At 46.6% G+C, this 21,527-nt stretch overlaps 1 protein-coding gene across 1 annotated transcript in view; it reads left to right on the plus strand.

Annotated features, from left to right (window-relative positions):
• The window catches only part of KNSTRN (kinetochore localized astrin (SPAG5) binding protein), a 110,368-nt gene that overhangs the window by 62,937 nt on the left and 25,904 nt on the right, over positions 1–21,527 (plus strand). Inside the window, exon 8 of the mRNA XM_086937399.1 lies at positions 11,269–11,343. Coding sequence (XP_086793525.1) covers positions 11,269–11,343 — 75 coding nt within the window. The remainder of the gene's footprint in view (positions 1–11,268; positions 11,344–21,527) is intronic.

Consider the following 21,527-nt stretch of genomic DNA (forward strand, 5'->3'; position numbering starts at 1 on the left):
ATAGGGGTTGCTTTGCAGTTTTCACTGTCCCTTACCACCAGCTTTCACATGGCAGTGACATGCAGGCAAAACTTACCATTTGTACACCCACCCTAAATGGGACAGGAGGACAAATTGAAAAACAACCTATGGCGATTACTTTGTTGGTCAGTCAGAGGTGTTCGTCAGTGGCAGAGACACAGTAGGCACTGCCATCGACAAACTGAAGGTCCACCTGACTTTAAATGAGGCGGACCTACCTTCAGTTTGCTGAAAATGCTACTCCGTTGCCACAGAGTACCCTCTCCGCCAAACTCTATTGGGCCCTAAGTGCAGGCGTAGTTGGCATGTCTCATTTAAAGTTTGGCAGCCCGCCACCAAAGGGTCAGTGTCTGCTGCTGTTGCATACATTATTTCCCCAAAATAGCTTACACATGTGTTGCAGGTGTTCCTTTTGGTGAAAAAATGTGACGGCTATTCCATATCACCATGGCAATATGGCGGACTGATAATACTTACATAAGTCTGGGAGATGAACCTAATGTTCATGATATTTTTAACGTCTCCTTAATGCTGCAACATGTTTGGGGGAAGGTTTCAAAGATTTATTTCTGTTTGGGCCTACCCTGGTTTGAAGGCATGTACTGGACCAAATGGCTACCACCTGGTATGACTTTGGACAGGTCACCCTTAAACCAAGCGTTTTCCTGGTAGGCCGGAAAGGGGGCGGGGGCGTTTTTGGACCAGAGGGGGCTATTTCTGTTACAGGGTGCCGGTTTTGCAGCAGTGCTGCAATTTCAGCCACCTGTAATAAAAGCAGCAGCAGTGTTTCCAACCAGCATCCCTCCACCCGGGGCAGGTCGGACTTAATTGCCAGGAATGGTTTACATTCTCAGTCCAGCCCTGCCTTAAATAGAGGAGCTCCTGCACGGCCATTTCCTTATGCACCAGGATCAGCCAAAAGGATGTCTCTCTCCCTTAAACTCCCTCTCTATTAGTCTCTTCATATCCCATCTCAGCCCTTCCCTCTCGGATTTATCATAGCCTCTCTCAAGCTATCCATTTTCTAATCTATTCTACTATATTCATTTTTAAATGATAAAAAGTTGTTAAAATCCTTTATAGTTAGATAATGTTTTATTTTTGGATAGTTCTTTTTTACATAAAATTAATTTATACTTTTAAAATACTTTATTTCCCATGTGGTTTTATTTTACCTCTCTACCACCATTATTATCTATGGAAGGGTGTTGCAGTACTACTGGTTGACCATGTCTGATGTTTGAATTACTCCGGCTCTGAGCTGGCGTAATTTACTATTGTTTTGTGTCCCTTTTTGGCTGTAATAACTTTAGAAGTACGGTTTGTGAATAGCAATGGGATTACTTTTTTGTGGGTGAGTGCATGTCCCTCCGTAAACCCATCCCTAACGCTAATTGAGGGGGGGGGGGGGTTACTCCTCGCTAAACCCCTCCCAGTTAGTAGTAATCACTGAGTATATTACCACCCATTTTGTCAATAGTCAACATATGGTCCACACATTTTTAAAAACCGGGTAAGATAAAGAAATAGGTTACAAACAAAATCAGAGAAAGAAAATTAGACAATGTAGGCCTGCTCCACTGGAATCAAGCTAACCTGGCTGATATGGGGTGAAACCCCAAAACTGGTCTCAGGATGTCAGTTTCCAGTTCAGGTAGGTCCTGCCCTGGCAGTTTGGGCTGGCCTGTTCCCATGGGGAAAAAAGAGAACAAGGGAGACCCTACTCACAACGGAACCAGGGTAATGCGTTTATCCAGAAAACAATGGTTCCTGTGGCATATCACTTATCAGTTACTTAATAAATAAGGCTTGATAACAGTCCAAGTATTGAAGAGAGGGTGGCAACAAGAAGAGAGAAACACAATCATACCAGTTTCAAAACATTTTTTGTATTTCAAATGACAAATGAATAAAACTATGATTTAACTGCGACATACAATATAGTAAACAAAGTGCAATGTGTCCCAAGTGATTTGTGAGCTAACCAAAAAACGTGTGTACAGTTGAGTGAACTATACAGGTATCGGCTGTGACTATTTACAAAGAGAGGAAACTTGACTCAAGGCAATTATTTCAGTCAATTGTAAAACAGCAGCTATACAATCATAGGCACTGTGTGAGTCTGGTTCGTTTCCTAGTGCGTCGACGGCGTTTCGACCCTTAGAATGAGGGTCTAGTCAGGACTGGGAGTGAGGAACGTCTTGTATTGGTAACGTGTTCTATTTTAGTTTAACGGTCAGTACCATCAATGCGCAGGATATACAGGAAATGCCTGTGCGCGTTTTGATCCAGCTCGATCGCTGCCTCCGATAGTTTGTTTGGTGACGTTACCAAGTAGTCCAAGACCCGGCTGGGTTCACTGTAAGTAAATTTATTTTACTTTAACACGCATGGGTTAAACTCAGGAATACCCCGTTACAAGACGTCCCTCACTCCCAGTCCTGACGAGACCCTCATTCTAAGGGTCGAAACGCCGTCGACGCACTAGGAAACGAACCAGACTTATTTATTAAGTAACTGATAAGTGATATGCCACAGGAACCATTGTTTTCTGTTCCCATGGGGTGCAGGGTCATGACTGATGTGCATATGGCTGGCTTCAAACTGGGGTGACGTGGTGAGTAAAATAACAATGAAAAGTTCCAACACTCACTCCATCTTATTTTGTGATGTTACTCCCACCCTACCTAAATCGGAGAAGCATAAAAATGCTAATCCTATAACTGAAACCAGAATTGTCTGAGCGGCAAAAGCTCCCTGATGAACAGAACAATTTGAGAATTTATTTAATTTATAAAGGCATTCTAGGTGTGTGTTATTTTCTTTTCTCCATAAATCTTTTGATATTTATAATATCTATTTCTTTAAAGAATTATTTTTTGTATTAACAAGGAACATCGAAACAAAGTATAGATTTTGCAGTGAAAAAGTCATTTTAATAGAGTTCAATCTGCCCCACCAAGGGAATAGTATGTGACACCTTGGCCTTACTAGTAAAGTTCATGAAAATTAATGTGGAGAAAGACTGCTTTCTTCGGCATTAAGGGCCACAGTGGGCAGTAGCGACCTGTATGAAATAACATGCTAAGTACAGAAGGGAGGGATTGTGTGTCAGGAGCTGTAGTATGGACATAACGTGTGCAGTCAGACCAAGTGGCCCAAGCTATATTACAAGCAAAAGGTGGCACATTTTAAGTTATTGCCTCCTGATAATTTCACCCCTAAGAAACTGAAGGGAAACTTTTCATGTCAGTTCAGGGAACATGGTAAGCCTGGGCCCGTATTACAGTAAGGGTACACTGTCACCGTATTCGCCATGGAAGAGCACATTAGTGAAGGATGGAAAGGCTGCTTTTGCTCAGTCTTTCACTGTGCAAGCAGCACTTAGCTGCACTTCAAAAGGGGGGTGGGGTTTGGCAGATGCTCCCCTGCTGGGAGGGGGAAATGATTAAATCCACCCACCTGCAACAGTAGGTGTAGGGCGACCATGGAGAACTCTGCCCCTTCCAAAGGGCTGCCTTCAGGGGGCACACTGAGGGTGGATCACCTTTTTGTGGAGCACAGTCAGGGCACCGTCTGAAAGGCTCTTCGCCTGCCTTCATTGTACGACATGCGCAGTGTGGCACTTTGAAATACGAACATGCCCCCAAAGTACAAACACGGGCACACGCACGTTGCACCCCCTTGGATGCTGTCCGTAATGCAGATGGTAACTTGATATATCCTGTACCATTACTGGGGGAAAAATAGGCTGCACTGTCAATGACCTAATGGACATAAAAGTACAAGGGACCCATAGGTGAATAGGTGAAACATGCTACTCCCTGACGTAACAGGATGTGTTGGTCTTGAATTATTAGTGGCTAAAAGAAAGACTGCATTGATCTGCGAACTGCAGCACTCTATGGTGGTGAAATATCTTATTCTGTAGTAGGGGATCTCTGTGTATAGTCATAATCTAGTGAATAGTCCCGCCCATGTGCGTGGACCCCGGCAATCAAAAATAATCTCTTAAGTTGTCAAAATAATGCAGAAACTGCAAAGACACTTAAGAGAGAATTTAAAGACAAATAATGCAGCCTATATCCACAGGCTACACTGTCCAGTACTTCAACTAGAAATTCCACCAAAAACAACACCACAAACAGAACAGCCTGCTAGTTTCTACCATAGAGAAACCTGCCTCCCCCAGTCAAAGCCTCAGGAATGATAGAGAGGAAGGTAGGGACAGACAAGCCCCATAGGCTGCCATTATGTGGCTTAAATAGGATACTGTGCCTTTAAGAGAACTTTCCAGACTTCTCCCAGTATCCCAGAATGCATAGCAGGTCCAACTTACTTTCAGTTCTTTTTTCCGGCTCCTGCTTACAGGACCCTGGCATTGAGCTCCCCCTTTTTCAAGGGTTTATTGAAATTGTTTTTGCACTTTTGACTTTTAAAAGTGTTGCAGTTACTGCTTGGTGTTCTCTTCTCCCTTTTGTGCTGTTTTTTAGGCGTTTTGGGGCTCCGAAATGCCTGGCCTTTTTGTTAAGTGCCCAGCATGTGAGAGGAAGAAGGCCAAAAGCGACCCCCATGATGTCTGCATCGTGTGCCTTCCAGAAGATCATGGCCCTGAGGAGTGTGTTATCTGCCAGCAGCTTTCTGCTCGGACCCTCAGGGACAGATTGAAGATCAGGCTGGCTGGCCTGGAGGATAGGCGTCTACGAGCTGCAGGTGGGTCTGGGCAGCCTGGGAGGGATCCCTCTGCTTCTGCTGAGGCCCCTAGGGGGCTCCCCGGGGGCAGGAAGTCCAGCAAACGATCCCATTCTCCGTCGACGTTGAGGGCTTCGACGTCGAGAGGGATGACGACGGCGTGCTCCCCTTCTCCCCGGGGCTCCGGGTCGAGACGGCGTGACGGCTCGACGACGAAGGAGAAGCCAACGTCGAAGCCGCCGTCGACGTCATCGTCTTCGTCGACGTCGAGGTCTTCATACCGACGCCGAAGGCGCAGGGATGTGTATCGATGCTCGCCGTCGAAGTGGCACCGACGCTCGCCGTCGAGGCGACACCGTCGGTCGTCGTCGAGGCGACACCGTCGATCGCCGTCGAGGCGACACCGCCGATCGACGTCGAGGGGCTCCTCGACGTCGGGAACATCGAGACGACGGCGGCAGTCGACGTCGAGGGCGGACCGCCCGAAGTCGAGAGGGCGACGTGAGAGGTCGCGGAAGAGGAGATCGACGTCGAGGAGTCGGCGTTCGACGCCGAGGATGAGAGGGTCGACGTCGAGGGGACGACGTTCGACGCCGGAGTCCAGGAAGCGCCATTCGACGCCGGAGAAGCGTCGTTCTGCGTCCAGCAGACAGCGGTCAGCGTCGAGGAGTAGGTCACCCTCTCCAAAACGACACAGAGGGGGCTCTAGCCCCAGGAGTCACGCCGCTTCCAGTGGACGCAAGAGGAAGCGGTCGCCTGCGGATGGGGATGGCTCTCCGCACCCGTCCCCTAAAGGGTCACCGGGCTCGGTGTACTCGGAAGTGTACACTCCATCTCGGCCCAGGACTCCTACTCCTCCACCCGTGCCTAGGGAGGACCTTCCGCCCAAACCACCACTGCCTTCGGGGGATCCTTCTCCACCTCCGGTCCCTAAGCATGGGCCCACCCCGCAGCCGAAGGTTCCTCCGCCGAGGTCCACTTCACTGCCGTCCCTGCCTGCTCCTCCCAAGGGGACCCCGAAACCGAAACCCCGGGAGGATCCAAAGAGACCCCGTGAGGAACCACGGAAGACCCCTCCTCGCAAACCGAAGGAGCGCCCAAGAGCTGGCAGGTCTCGTTCTCGCTCTAGGCGCAGATCTTCCACGAGGTCGAGACACCGCCATAGGAGGCGCGAATCTCGCTCTCACACTAGATCATCTGGGACCAGGGACTATTCCCCTACTCTATCGGGGTCGCCGACACCAGAGTGTCCCCGATAGATGACCTGGTTGCCTTTCAGGACGTCCTGTTGAGGGGCGCGGCGAAGCTAGGCATTACACTGACAGTGCCTACTCCGAAGACGTCTGTCATCTTCGAGACTCTACATCAGAGGCACATGTCTCGTCCTCTCTTGCCCTTGGTGCCGGGCCTGGAAGAACCGGCTATGGCTCTGTTTCTCACCCCGGCGGTGACGAGAGCAGCCCCGTCCAGATTACTAAAGAAGTACCGGGCTCCCGACTCGGATCCGGCCTTTTTGAGAGCGGAGCCTCCGCCTGACTCCGTCATCGTCACGGCGGCCCGCAAACAGCATGCCACCACTCCGACCTCCACGGTTCCCCCGGACAAGGAGTCTAGGTGGATGGACTCGGCGGGGCGAAAAGTCTGTGGAACTTCAGCGACATCCATGAAAGCGGCGAGTGCCACGGCTCTGTTAGGACGTTACGACCGCGCCCTCTGGGACTCCCTCGAGCGCTTTGCGGAGCATTTGCCTCGGGAGCAGCGTGAAGACTTCATGGAAGTCCTGAGTGAGGGGATGCTGGTGGCCAACCAGATAATCAGCGCGGCTGCGGACTCTTCCCTGTTGGCGGCTCACGGATTCTGCCACGGGATCAACCAACGGCGCCACGCATGGCTCCGGCTTACGTCCCTGAAACCGGACGCACAGCAGAGGGTGGCCAATCTGCCGTTCTCCGGTGAGACCCTCTTCGGGAAGCATGCGGATGATGAAATGGCCCGTATGAAGGCGGAAGCCGAAACCCTGACGGCTGTCGGCCTGGAGAAGCCCAAAGAGACCAAGAAGCAGTACCGCCCCTTCCAACGGCGGTTCGGCGGACAAGGCCGAGGACGAGGACAGGCTTCGGGGCACTCGCAACAGCAGCAGCCGTTCCGTAAGCCGTTCCAGAAGCGGCAGAAGGGCAGAGGAGGCCAGCAGTCGGCTCCGGCGCCCAAGGGCCAGGCGGGGTCTAGGCCCTAGGAACTTACTTCCCCCGGATCCGTTACCCACTCCGGTAGGGGGAAGCATCCAACTTTTTCTGGCAGAGTGGAGAAAAATTACTCAGGACAAGTGGGTGCTGAATATTGTTTGCAATGGATACAGTCTTCGGTTCACCAGCCCTCCTCCAGCTATTCCCCCGGTCAGCTCGCAGTTTCAGCTGCGCGAGCTTCAGGCGGAAGCGGATGTCCTGTTGAGGAAAAGGGCGATAGAAGACGTAACTCTGTCTCAGAGAGGAAGAGGTCTGTACTCCCGGTTCTTTCTGGTTCGCAAGAAGGACAAGAACGAGTTCAGGCCCATTCTGGATTTGCGACAAGCAAACAAATGGATTCGCAGAGAAAAGTTCTGCATGCTGTCGTTGCACCAGATTTACCCTCAGTTGCAACAGGGAGACTGGCTTTGCGCTATAGACCTACAGGATGCTTACTTCCATGTGCCCATTGCACACAAACACAGGAAGTTCCTGCGGTTCCAAGTCGGCACCAATCACTATCAATACACAGTACTCCCATTCGGACTGAAGTCTGCGCCGAGAACGTTCTCGAAGTGCATGGCGGTGGTAGCGGCACACCTGAGGAAGAACAAGGTGTTCGTCTACCCTTACTTGGACGATTGGTTGATCAAGGCATCCTCCTTCTCAGAAGCGCGAGCACACTTCCAGAAGACGTGCGTTCTCCTGAACAAGCTGGGGCTGCACATCAACATGGCCAAGTCTGTACCGACTCCGGTCCAATGCATACAGTACTTGGGAGCCTCCATCAATACGCTGTCAGCAAGCGTGTCTCCTTCGGAAGAGCGACGATTATCACTCCTTCGGAAGGCTCAGGCTCTCATGACGACTCCATCTACAACAGTGAGGACGTTGTCTTCTCTACTGGGATCGATGGCCTCTTGTATCTTCCTGACGCCGCACGCACGGCTGCACATGAGACCGTTGCAGGAGTGCTTGGAGGACCAGTGGGATCAGAGGAAAGGATCTTGGGACGACAAGGTTCGCCTGTCGCTGCATGCTCTTCAGTCTCTGAAGTGGTGGTGTTCGGCGGAGAATCTCCTCAGAGGGGTTCCCTTTCACAAGGACATTCCTACGCAGACTGTCGTGACGGATGCGTCTCTTCTGGGTTGGGGAGCGCACTCCGGGACTCTACAGATTCAAGGCACGTGGTCACCGATGGAGGCCACGTATCACATCAATTTCCTGGAACTCAGGGCTGTTCACTTGGCGCTGAAGGCCTTTCTTCCGTCCTTCCGAACCAACTCTCTGCTTGTACAGACGGACAATACCACCACGATGTATTACCTCAACAAGCAGGGGGGGTCGAGATCGCGCACTCTGTCACAGGAGGCGCAGACGATCTGGCACTGGCTCCTGGCCAGAGGACTGACGATAACGGCCACCCATCTACCAGGTGTGCAGAATGTTCAGGCAGACGCACTGAGCAGACTGCTTCAGGAAAACCACGAATGGGTCATAAACGACGAAGTACTAGGAGAAGTCTTCGCAAGGTGGGGAACTCCAGACGTAGATTTGTTCGCCACCGCCGAAAACAGCAAGTGCAGAGACTTCGCCTCCAGGTACTTCCAGAAAGGGACTCTGGGGAATGCGTTATGGATCGACTGGACGAACAACTTTCTGTACGCCTTTCCTCCCATTCCCCTGATTCCGGCGGTGCTCATCAAGCTGGCCCGGTCCAGAGCTCGGATGATACTCATCGCCCCGGAGTGGCCCAGGCAGTGGTGGTTCACGGACCTACTTCACCGGTCTATCCTTCCTCACATTCGGTTGCCGTGCAGGCCGGACCTTCTCACGAAGTTCGGGGGACGGATGTTACACCCCAACCTCTCGTCTTTGAGTTTGGCGGCATGGCTCCTGAGATAGTGCAGTATGGCCATCTTAATCTGCCCGATGATTGCATGGACATTCTGAAGGAATCCAAGAGACCCTCCACTAGGACTTCATATGCTTACAAGTGGAAGAGGTTTTGTATCTGGTGCCAGTCTAATAACCATGATCCTACGACCTGTAAGGAGGATGTCATCCTTCCTTACCTTTTGCATTTGGCGCAGTCTGGCCTTAATGTGCATTCCATTAAGGTTCATCTGGCTGCTTTGACTGCCTACAGGAAATGCCCTTCACAGACTTCCTTTTTCCAGATCCCCGTGATCAAAGATTTTCTGGAAGGTTTGAAGAAAGTATTCCCTCCTGTCAGGCTTCCCTCGCCTTCATGGGAATTGAATGTGGTGCTGTCCAGATTGATGAAGGAGCCTTTTGAACCTATTCATAAGGCTTCGTGGCAGCACCTGTCCTGGAAGGCGGCGTTCCTCGTGGCCATTACATCGGCCCGCAGGGTGAGTGAAATTCAGGCGTTGTGTTGTAATGAACCTTATACTGTATTTCATTCTAAGGTTGTTATGCGTACTCACCCTAAATTTCTTCCCAAGGTTATTTCTGACTTTCATGTCAACCAGACTATAACTTTACCTACGTTTTTTCAGGACCCTTCATCCCCAGCGGAGAGGTCTCTCCATTCTCTGGATGTCAGGAGGGTGTTGAAATTTTATCTGGATAAAACCAAAGATATTCGTAGGTCTGACCAGTTGTTTATCAATTATGGATCGGTCAGGACAGGTCTTGCGACCTCTAAGCAGTCCATCTCTAGGTGGATTGTGTCCTGCATACAATTGTGTTATCAGAAAGCTAATAAGACCTTAGGAGGTAAGCCTAAGGCTCATTCCACCAGGGGCAAAGCTGCCACGACGGCTCTGCTCTGTAACGTGCCGATTGCTGAAATCTGCAAGGCAGCCACTTGGAAGTCGGTTCATACCTTTGCTAAGCATTACTGCCTGGACACGGATGCCAGGGCAGACGCTCAGGTTGGACAGGCTTCGCTGCGGAATTTGTTCGCACAATACTGGCATTAGGTATTTACTCTCCACCGCCGCTTAGTTGTGGGGATGGGCTTGCCATTCTAATCACTAGATTATGACTATACACAGAGATCCCCTACTACAGAAGGAGTAGTTTCTGTCCTGTAACTCCAGTTCTGTAGTAGGGGTATCTCTGTTATAGTCATAAGCGCCCTCCCGCCTCCCCGGTGGAGAATTCTTCATGTAAACAATGCTACAGGTCTGGCGTTTTTTACGCCTTCAAAAAGAACTGAAAGTAAGTTGGACCTGCTATGCATTCTGGGATACTGGGAGAAGTCTGGAAAGTTCTCTTAAAGGCACAGTATCCTATTTAAGCCACATAATGGCAGCCTATGGGGCTTGTCTGTCCCTACCTTCCTCTCTATCATTCCTGAGGCTTTGACTGGGGGAGGCAGGTTTCTCTATGGTAGAAACTAGCAGGCTGTTCTGTTTGTGGTGTTGTTTTTGGTGGAATTTCTAGTTGAAGTACTGGACAGTGTAGCCTGTGGATATAGGCTGCATTATTTGTCTTTAAATTCTCTCTTAAGTGTCTTTGCAGTTTCTGCATTATTTTGACAACTTAAGAGATTATTTTTGATTGCCGGGGTCCACGCACATGGGCGGGACTATTCACTAGATTATGACTATAACAGAGATACCCCTACTACAGAACTGGAGTTACAGGACAGAAACTACTCCTTCATATTCTCCTAATATCAAAAACAGTCAAATGTTTGGTGTTGGCAGAGCATTACCCCTCAGCGCAAGATGCCTCGTTACATAGAGGGACTATTGAGTCAAATCATTATAGCCAACATTTTTCAGAGCATGTACAAATATTTCATCCTTGATGTAAATTTAGTACTCCCCCCCCCCCCCCTCCCCCAGGAGTATGTGGGAGATTTAAGTGGGTGATTTTCATATAACTAATAATTAAACTTTTACCAATGCTGAAATATTGCCAGCATAGTGCCAAAACTAACTTTGCCTTGTGATCACTAAAATTCGCCATTATGTTTTGCCTGATGAAACGTACATTCAGTGTGTCTGGTTAAATGTCTTCTGTTTCAGAGAATGGTTAGATGCAACATTTCAAAATGTAGAGTATTCTTTCGTTCTCAAAGCCCTGTGCAAAGAATGTGCCCTAAGCATCTATGCTCATATTCAAATTACTTATTGAGCTGACAGGAAAATATTTTGGTCACATGCCTCTTTATCTCTGGGAAAGCACTTTAATTAAAACTGTGTCTTGGACAGTGAGGTAGTGGTGTGGGCAATTCATTATGTAGGTGTGCTTGTATCGGGGAGATACTGAACTTTGATCATGCCAACAAACATGCAGAATTCTATTACTGCCCACGATCCTGCTTACAATTCCCTGTACCCCTTTTCTTTGACAGATGGTTACAGAACAGTTGATGGAAGAGTTAAAGAGTTTCAGTAATGTTGCCTCTGAACAAAGAGAGAGAATTCTGGTAAGAAAACTACTTTCCATCTTTTTGAATTTCTTTTTTATGTTGGGGGGTGTTTTTATTAGGCCTCTCGTTGGGATGCCTCAGAGCACCAGATGGAAGATGTGGCAAAGGCCAGGAAAATAAATGGAACCATTTTGTGAGGTCCTCAAAGTCAACCCACACACAGACACACACACACACAATGCTTTACAGATGACCAACCACATAGTGTTCTGAATGCACCTTAAGTCTGCTACCAGCCTTCTCAGGAAAAAGACACACCCATTCTTTGCTTCTAAAACCACCTTGTGGTCAAGGAACTATTACAACAAAGGGCACAGATGGAACCAGCCGGAGCTTAGGCCTCGCCTGTTTGAGACGTATGCAATTTAATTCAGTACATAATGAAACTGTGCACGTAATGGTCTTTTAATTTGAGATTAAGGTGCAATAAACTGTAGAACGCCCTGTGTACCAGTCTGCATAGCTTATAAATATATGTTGATTTATTGGTCACAGAATTCAGGTAGGCTAGTGGATTCTCTACAAGGAGCAGGTACAACCTTACTACTCAGCCTCCGATCAACTTTGGCTCACTTATGACATGCCAAAATAGAAATGTGTATTTGAAAACTGCATGTTCACTCAGAAGCATATCTTCAGATGTTTCTTACCCAACTCATTGACACTCGTTTCATCGACCTCAGAAGGATTAGGGGCTGAGTGGATCTTTTGGTATTTCAATCTGTAACCTTGAAGTCAAATACAGAGCCCTGCATTAGTCCACTATACCACCAGACCCAGCAAACATACCATCCTACATAAATGACACACCCACCACCAGATATAGCAAGCAGGCAACCTTTTTTCTGTTCCAGTTGTGCCAGATCTCTATGTAGAGAGCCCTCCGTGCAGTTCTCTTGGGCATGTGTGACCCAAGGGTAGTTGGTCATTTCTTTGTAACAAGTATTGCTGACGTCCTCTGAAACACAGCACCTGAATACTACTGCTGGGTCCCAGGCATTGCTACAATACCCATCTTGATATAGTCAACGTTTACTTTTGGAGGGAACGGGCACACCACTTTATTTCAGCTCGCGCATCTAACATTCATAGTAAATATAAGGCCCAAACAGTCTTGTTTTTGAGAAAACATATGAATTCTTTATACATTAAGATATCACTACTACAATACCTTCACAACGTCATATACAACATTGGTTATTTTGGTATTACTTCACCTAAATCTGTTCATCTCTTAACTTTACATATACATTTCCAAGTGGGTAGCCTGGAGAACACCCAAAGTGCAATACTAGGTTGAGTCGGCACAAAGACCTCTTACTCGGTTCTTGTTGGGTCATTCTGTACTTGAAGGAAGCCACTCAACATTATTTGTACCACCAGTGGCTGGTCGTTCTTTTCAGCTTGATTCTCAGACCGTGCAGCCATATTTGAGGAACGAACAACCCCAGTAAGCAGTATTGACTGAGGTATATGTTCCTACTTTATTGTAAATGTAAATGTAATTTGTACTTGTAAAGCGCACTAATACCCCAACTGGGGTGTCCTGGCGCTGTAACGCATACCGCTGTGGAACCCTTCCAGGCTTTTCTCTGTGAAATGTCCCCTCCTGGGCACTCCCAAGGTGAAGCCAGGCATCCCAGCACTGTTGGGGCCGTTGTGGCACTCCCAAGGTGAAGCCAGGCATCCCAGTGCTGTTTGGGCCGTTGTGGAGATTAAGCAAGCTATTTCCCAGAGTTGCAGAGTGGGACCCATGATTAGAGTAGGCACCGAAGCGAGAATTATCAGGGCCAAGGAAATTGAGCCCAAGACCCACCGAGGCGGGAATTGAACCCTGGTCCCGGGCAGGACCTCTGCATCAGGGTCTGCCGCTCTAACCATTGAGCCACACTTGACTCTGGCTCCTGAGATCAGGGGCTGGAGATATGGTGCTTATGAACAGAAGTACATGGTCCTTCATGTCCTGCTCTGCCTTTTGCATAGGAGACCCTGGTAAAAAATGCAGAGCTACAGACACAAAGACCTCTTTGTGTTGGTTTCACCTGCAAGTGCTTCGTCATGGAAAGCAGAGTTGTCTGAGCAGACACACTGTTCTCACAGGTAATGAGTATTCTCAGGGACGTTTCCAAAACCACACTCGTGGTGGCAACACAATCCGCCTCATATCCGTAATTGTGATTGTTCTTGAAGGCACTTGGAGAGCACGCTGGTGTAGAAAGGGATGCAAAGGCTTGTGGGCCTTCGCTCATTGTTGTGGTCACAAGTAGACTCCATTTAGCTTTGATTTCCATATATTTATTTGTAATACACAGCTAAATTGATTGATAATCTGATCGTTTTGGTTCATCATTCTCTAAGAAAATATTGTTTTCTGGCTGATGTATGTGCTGTACACAAGTGACGTCACACACATCAATACGGTATAACTGTGCTAATGCAATGCGCACAGCCCCTTCCTGTCGCAATCCTTCTCTCTCCATTAGAAACATGTTCCCTCTCATGCACATAGAACAAGAAAAGACTACTTAGCTGTAGTGCTGGTTCTGCATTGTAGGACTGTTATGGAAGTCAAACGCAAATGCTTGAATAATTGCCTGCGGCTTGTGTGAACTGCAGAACACCATTAAATAGAGTATTCTCATGGAAGCCGCATCAAAGAATGCCTTGTGCGATGCAGCTTATTAATAAATGAAGAATGTCCAGAGGGAAAAACCAGCCAAAATTATTCATACAACTATATTGCAGCACCTTTCAATAAACACAGCATTTGACAAGCTTTGATCAGAGGTAATGAATTCAAAAATGCACCTTGTAGGTTTGTTTACATTTAACAGACACAGAAAAGGGAGCTTATTCCTTTCAGAACCTGGGAGGCACCTCAACCGAGAATGCCTTGCACTGGCAGTTTCCTCTCTCGCTCAGTTTTGTGTTGTCGCTACAAGAGAAAAGGATACCAGGAACACTGCTGAGGTTTTTTTAACCTCAAAATTACCTGTTTTTTATTCATTGGAAAAAAAAGTCCACAACTGTCACTTACATTTTTTACCAGTCTCTTTCGAGTATTTTGTCTTCCATTACTGACTGGATTATATATATTTTTTTTATTTCTTTATTACAGCCAATCATTGATACAGTCATACATTTATATCGTCCATGTATTATGACATTCTATAAAATTATATATCCTACTGTGCATTTATTAACTTATTTTCCATTTTACTTTTGGAAGAAAACCCTTCTGTTTGCAACTCCCCCCCCCCCCACCCGTTCCCCTTTAGCACTTTTCAGTTCGCACATATTTTTTCCCACATGTCAAATTCAAAACAGTTCCATACAACTGAGCATTATACACTGTATGTTAAACATCTCTGTTCTCTGCATATGGGGTGTCTCCCGTGTAGGCGCCTCCCTCTTTCTGTCCCGCTGAGCCAGAGCTCTCCCCAGGTATCATGGTGATAATATTACAACGCAACACATATCTTAGTCCGGGCAGGCCAGTGCTGTGTAGCACTGGATTTTTAGGCAGAATGCCATCACTTTTCTTCAAATGCCTTTCACGTGGGAAAAATCAAGTAACAGATGTCCATGAAGTCTGTGTGGTAGGGTTGCCTAACTCTCACCCTGTCACTGACGGCGCCATCTGCAAGTAAATGCTCAAAAAGACTTTAAAAGAGAAGTCATCCACTATGGGTGCTACTTGAACTTAGGCAGATTGCAACGATAAACGGAAAACTGTACTTACATGAGGATGGATCCTCATATAAGGAAGACAAGCCTAGGGGTGATTATGGGACACAGGCGTTAATGACTGTGGGGTAGACATGCTAATATTCGTGCCCCTGAACAATCTGTTATGGCCTGAGTTTGAAAGACCTAGAGCATTCTGATAATTCAGGAATGATAATTTCACACTGACGGGCACTCTCTTTGTCTCCTAGATTCTCCTTCTTTCTGACATGGTGGTAATGTTTCCTGCAATGTATTCTAGGAGCCTCCCCAAAGGCTGATGCCAAATTTGCTTAAGTCAAAGCTTTATCTGAGTAAGCATGTGCCCATAGTGGAGTTCTTGGATCAAAGTAACTTTTCTTTTGTAGTGCTAGAACAATTTTTTCTTGGAAAAAGTGGTGCCTAGAGCTCAAGAGTGCTCAGAGGAGTTATGAGAATTAAGGCTATACAAGACACGGCTATGACATGCTTCGGACTTCTCTGGTCAGTCTCTCTTTAATAGAGCGAGCAGTATAATTTTGAATCCCTATCCTCCTCTTTTGTCATCAGCTTGTTGGGGGAAGATAGAGGAATGCATTGACCAAACTCCCGTAAGTGCACTTGGAGAGAGAAATCGAGGGCGCACAAGATTCTAGTTTCTTCACCTATGAGAGTCTAGATGAATAGGATGCTTCTCAAGACAAACTCTACATTCTTCTTTAGTTAAATCTTTGAGAGTGCCACAGAGACTGGCAGCTCAGCCTTCATTTCTTTGTCACATCCAACGTTGCAAGCTTTTGCGCCCTTTAGTACAAACGGTATGGTCTTCAGAATGTGTTTTTTCACTACACATGCAGTCCATTCGCCTAGATGAGTTTCTTCTTCATCTTATACTTTTGAAAACAAAGGTGTCTGCACTTCCTCTGCTACTGCAGCTACAGGCACTAAACCTTCAACTGTGACCTTGCGGATTGCCCAACTTCATCCTAAAATGATGGCTTTGCTGGCTGGCTGAGATGATACCACCACCTGCGGCTCATACACTGCTACTTGGCGAGTAGAGGTACTCCCACAATATAGTGTTTCTGTGCTGTCAGGAGTAGGTTGAATCAACCGTATTTTCCCATTATGTTTTTGGTGGCAGCTAATTGACTATCTTCGGAGCACCTTTCTGTAGACTTTCTCTCTGAAGAAGTCTTGTTTTATCAGTATTTATTCTTCAGCTTAGCTGCTGTGGAACTTTCTTGTGCCTCTGCTCCGTTTGCTGATGGTGGCATTTATGCAACAATAGATGTACATTTAGTCTTTGGTGAAGTCTGTGTTTCTATAGGCAAGATCATGTGACCTTTGTTGGTACAGCCATGTGATAGTCAGTGCTTGTGGAGTTGACATTGCTGTTGGTATCTGTTGTCAGTTATGGTCACAAGCTGCATTCCCAAAGCCTCTATGGAGGGAGCTGCTAACCTGCAAGAGCTGCTGAAGGAAGGTTTTTACTAGTGGCTGGCTAGCGAATCAAATTCTTATCTTTCCCCTTGGTCTTCTGCTAAGTTTTCAGTCCAGGAAAATTCTCCAAAGAGATATACTCACAAAAAAGAACCATAGGAAGGAAATATTATGTTCTTTCTCAAGGAAACGGTCCTTGGGTTATTTGCAGTAATAATGCATACTCTAGCTGAGGCTAGATTTCTCCACTACCTGCAAAAGTGGTAGATTCCATCTAGTGAAGCTTGATTTTTTTCAAGGCAGCTCATGTACTCAATATGTGTTTTCTCATCATCCACTGCAAAGTCTAATAGTCTAAGTTTCATTGTCAAAATTTAACCTGAAAGACCTTCCTATGCACCTCCAGGTAGAGAATATAACACCATATGGACTCTGTGGGCCGATAAATTGACACCATGTAGGAATTGGCTAAACTTTCAGCTTCTCTAACCCCACTGCCTGTGAACAAATAGTTTCAGACTACTGTTTTTTGTGACCACGTCTCCTCATATTCCAGTTTAGAACCATGGCCTTCGTCTACTGCTACAAAGTCTTGGGGCACTGCTTCTCAAGCAGAGAACGGCCCACCACCCTCAACATTTCAGCTGCCATCAGAAGCAAAAAGGCAAAAACAGAAGCTAATCTAACTTGTATTGGATTGTGCACCTGTCGACCCCTTCTGCCCATATTTTTTTCCTGGTGATCTGATCTATTTGCTTCTGATCTTATGTTGGGTCCTAACATTCCCCTTGGAACATTGCGGTTGCCAAGGGAGATGGAACAGAGGAAAACAGGCAGTTGGACTGCGAGACTTGAAGTGAGTGCTGTTGGGTCGTCCTGTAACCCATACTTGAATAGAGGACTACTTTTTTTTTTCTTCAAAAAAGTCTTTATTTCGATTATTCATCATAAAAGACAGAAGATAAAATCGAAAAAGGTATACAAAGCTCACAATTCATCATAAAACTGTCAGGTAAAAGAACCAAAGTTAAAAAATATAAATAACAGGGTTACATTAGGACCAATACTAAGAACAGATTAAATCTAGTACAATCAAAAGACTTTTTATATAAAAGACAAAAAGGCAACGCCTATAAAGAATACTCAACCAAAACAATTAATACAATAACTCATTTAGGTCAAAGAGCCCACTCTTTTTTCCCAGATAGCCCAAGCCCAGCTCAGAAATTTGGACACCCTGATAACAGCAGTCTCATTACAACCTGTTTTTAATAGCCTTTTAGCGACCATTGCAAAACAGGTGCCCATAGATGTACATATAGGTTTAAGCCACGTACTTCGGGGGAGCTGGTAGGCTGGGCAAACATAAAGAAGGTGATTAATATCTTTAGTATGCTCGGGACAGAACGGACACATGGCACTTGAACCAAGAGACCATTTACTAGTGAATTTCCTTGTTGGAAGTGTCTCGACACGGAACTGATGGTAAAGCTTACGATCTCTGGGTCTGGTTATTAGATCCCAATAGCTTTCCTTCGAAGATTCATCTTTGATTTCACAGTAGACTCTAGTTAGAGATGAACAGGTCAGAGACGAGAACCGCTCAGTTTTGATAAGGTACCAATATGCTGCTTTAAAAACAGTTTTGGATGGAAATGGCGCGGTTTCGGGGCACTCCCACGGGTCTCTCATCCCCATCCTGGTGAGCAGGCATTTAATACTGCTCAACCATGCAATTTCATTTGCCCTATCCAACCCCCTAACTTCAATCCAGCCCCTGGCGAATAAGAAGTTCTGGGGTAATCCAGAGTCTTCTCCAGAAGGCCAGCATCCTAAACCGGGCAATATCCTCAATTGGCTGGCAACCGAGGTCTAGGAGAAGGGGGATCCGAGGAGTTGCTTTGGGAAGGCCCACAATTGATCTCAGGAATTTGTTCTGGGCCTGTGCTAACTGGTACAAATTACACGCACCCCATATCTCTGCCCCGTATAAAATAGCAGGGATAATTTTAGTGTTGTACGTTTTGACAACCGGAGCAATGGGTTTAGTAATTGATAGGCAATGTTCCTTTAGTAGGGCCTCAGCTAATTGAGAGTGCTTCAACACCAGTAATTTCAGCTGGGGAGACCAACTCAATCTATCGCCAAAGGTGTCTCCCAGGTAGGTGAAGACATTGGTTTGTTCCAAGGGTTTCCCGCTCATGGAAACTCTTGAAGATACGGGCCTAGCCCCATTGTGGTAAATATTTGATTTACCGTCCTAATTTCTATGCAGGTAAGTACTTAATCAATAATAACTCAATCGGAAAGAAAAAGGCAGAGTCCGTGGTGTTAGAGTTCTTAGGGGTTTTATTCCTTAAAAAGGAATGGTCATGACCGGATATCTTGTTCCTGCCACCACTGGGGTGCCGGAAGGGATAGAGCAATATTTTATTGACAATACATAGCTTATATACTTGAGTTACATTATAGAAACCAATACAGTAGGCGTAACAGCTGAGAGAAACAAGATAAAACACACACGTGGTAATAATACGTAATTAGAAGGCGTGAATTAGGCGTGAACATAGAGGTGTGTGCTAGAAACGTCATAAGTAGGTGTCATAAGTGGGTGGTAACAAAAAGCAGAATCTTGCAATGTCAGCAGAAATCTGAGGCCTGGATGCGCGCGCACCTGCATGACGTGTGATTGACGTGAAACTGGAGGGTGCAGGGGACTTGACATTTACAATGGCGGAAAGAGACAGAAGTCTGGCATGTCAGATCAACTCGTACCTCTATCATATCTGATATCTGATGTTTGGGAACCATACTATCTGGGCGGAAAGGTCTCTGGGGCAGAAGCTATTCTATACTGACTGTGAGTGCGTGTATAAGCGTCTAAGTGTCTGCATGAGATGCGAGGGGGGCATGGGCCTTCCATGGTAACAGAGGCTATGAATCACTTGCACGGAGACAGTAAGGCCAGGCCCTTCGCTCTGCAGCTGGGGGAATGTTTACTTAAACTAGTAGGGAGGAATGCATTTACGGAGAGGGAAACAGATTACTCGAAGGTTGAATTCAGTCTTGGCAGGCAGCAGGCTGAGCTAAACGCGGTGAGCCGCGCAGGGAGTAAGGCAGAGGTCACGGGTACAGAGACAGCCTGGGCTGAGGCTTTCAGAGTCAGAAAGCGGAAAAAGGCTCGATGGCAGAATTCAGGGCCTGCTTCGCCAGAGCTGAAAAACGTGTAAAGTACACCACAAAAAGACGTTGGCATGGCATACTTAGGAACGGACTATTCAACCCATTCTGGGTGGGTCTGAAAGAGGACATGTTAACGTTGGACGCAAATGTATTTGCGTCTTCATAGCTGGCACAGGAGGGAAGTTACATGCACTTTAAGCTCGTACATGGAGATGGTGGGGTACACGATAGGGAACATAACTTGACCAAAAATGTATATTTCCTCATTCCCTCCTTGTTCCCTACGGACCCTTCATGATATCTCGATCCTCATGAATCGATCAGTCTGTTCTTGTAACATCATTTGCTCGTCTCTCTTCCGTTGTCGGTTTGAGAGAAAACTGGAATGTTCAATGCACGATGTGGCGCACAGTCCACAAATCGCTGGCCCACACTGTAGGCACAGGCAACAACTGAATACTATGACAAGGGCAATGCCTAGGAAGGACAGGATCTTCCATCCCCAAGCGGTTAACGTTGTCCAGAACCAACCGGACCAAGTCCAGGTGCCTGGATTCTGATGTATCGAACTTGCAATCTTATGAAGACGTGTAATAGCTTTGTAGACAGTTGGCGCGTTTTCTGGAATGAAAACACAGCAACTTGACCCGATGACCTTACAGGCTCCACCTCTATCTGCCAAGATGACGTCAATAACAAGACGATTCTGAAGGACAACAATCCGCATAGCAGACTGTTCCTCTGTTAAGTTACCTAGAGCGGAGGCAGTTTCATTTACTACTGCTTCGAGTGTTCTGGTTAATCTTTGTATCAATTTACTGTTTTGGACGGGGCCTGTGAAGAAAAAGAATCCTTTATTGAAATCTGTGTATTGCTCCCATGCCGTTTCGGTATAGTCGACAATCGGGAGATCTCTTCTGAGTCTACTCTTTACTAGGTTTGTATTTCTGTGATAATCAGGAGGGGCTAGGAAAACAGGTGGCAGAAGGAAGGCAATGTAACAGGTACCATCCCAATCTGGTGGTAAGCGTATGTATGCGGTATGGCCACAAACAAAATAGGAATGACGAGTAGCTTTAAAGGAGGACTTGCCATGATCACTGAATTCGACCACGGTAGTACATTTACTATGACCTAAGTGTACTGAACCCTTCTTTCTGACACATAAGTGACCTGTGACTGGTAGTACTGACATAGCAGGGAGAACTGGTGTGGCTTCGGATTCAACAGTGAGAATCATAAGGTTAATTGTATAATTACCTAATCCATATACTTCATTTTCTAGATCAGTTCCTACTCTAGTGGGGAGTCCCTTCTTGTCAGGGTAACAGGCATTAAGCAGAACTAAGTTCAAGTTTCCCCAAACCCAGCTCCCTTTAAAAACAGCAACATCAGGATCTAAAGAATTAATCATTCTAAACCATGCACCACAGGAGCCATTATGAGTGAACGGGTACGGAAAGAGGGGCAGAACTCCCTTGTATTTCTGGTAGGGAGGGAGTCGGCCACATATCCAACAGTTTGTAGCATTGTTAGTCTGATGGGAATGGTGTAACATACTAATGAATGTGTTGTTGCGCAGCGCAAGTCTGTAAGAAAGTTCGTGGGGAGGTAATTCGCTAAAAGAATGTTCAGCAGAAACATTGAAAGCAGATTGTTCACGTTTGAAGATAGGGTAGTATATGGGAAGCAATATGCTAGCAACAATAATCAGGAGACTTAAAAAGAACATAATCAATAAAGTCACTATACAGTGACTACGAAGTGATTTGCAATATGCACGTTTCTTGAATTGTCTCTCTCTCTCTCTCGATCTAGGGGATACATGTCAGAAACTATTTAACCGATTC

This window comes from Lissotriton vulgaris, chromosome 9 (assembly GCF_964263255.1).
Source record: "Lissotriton vulgaris chromosome 9, aLisVul1.2, whole genome shotgun sequence".
Classification (NCBI taxonomy): Eukaryota; Metazoa; Chordata; class Amphibia; order Caudata; family Salamandridae; genus Lissotriton; species Lissotriton vulgaris.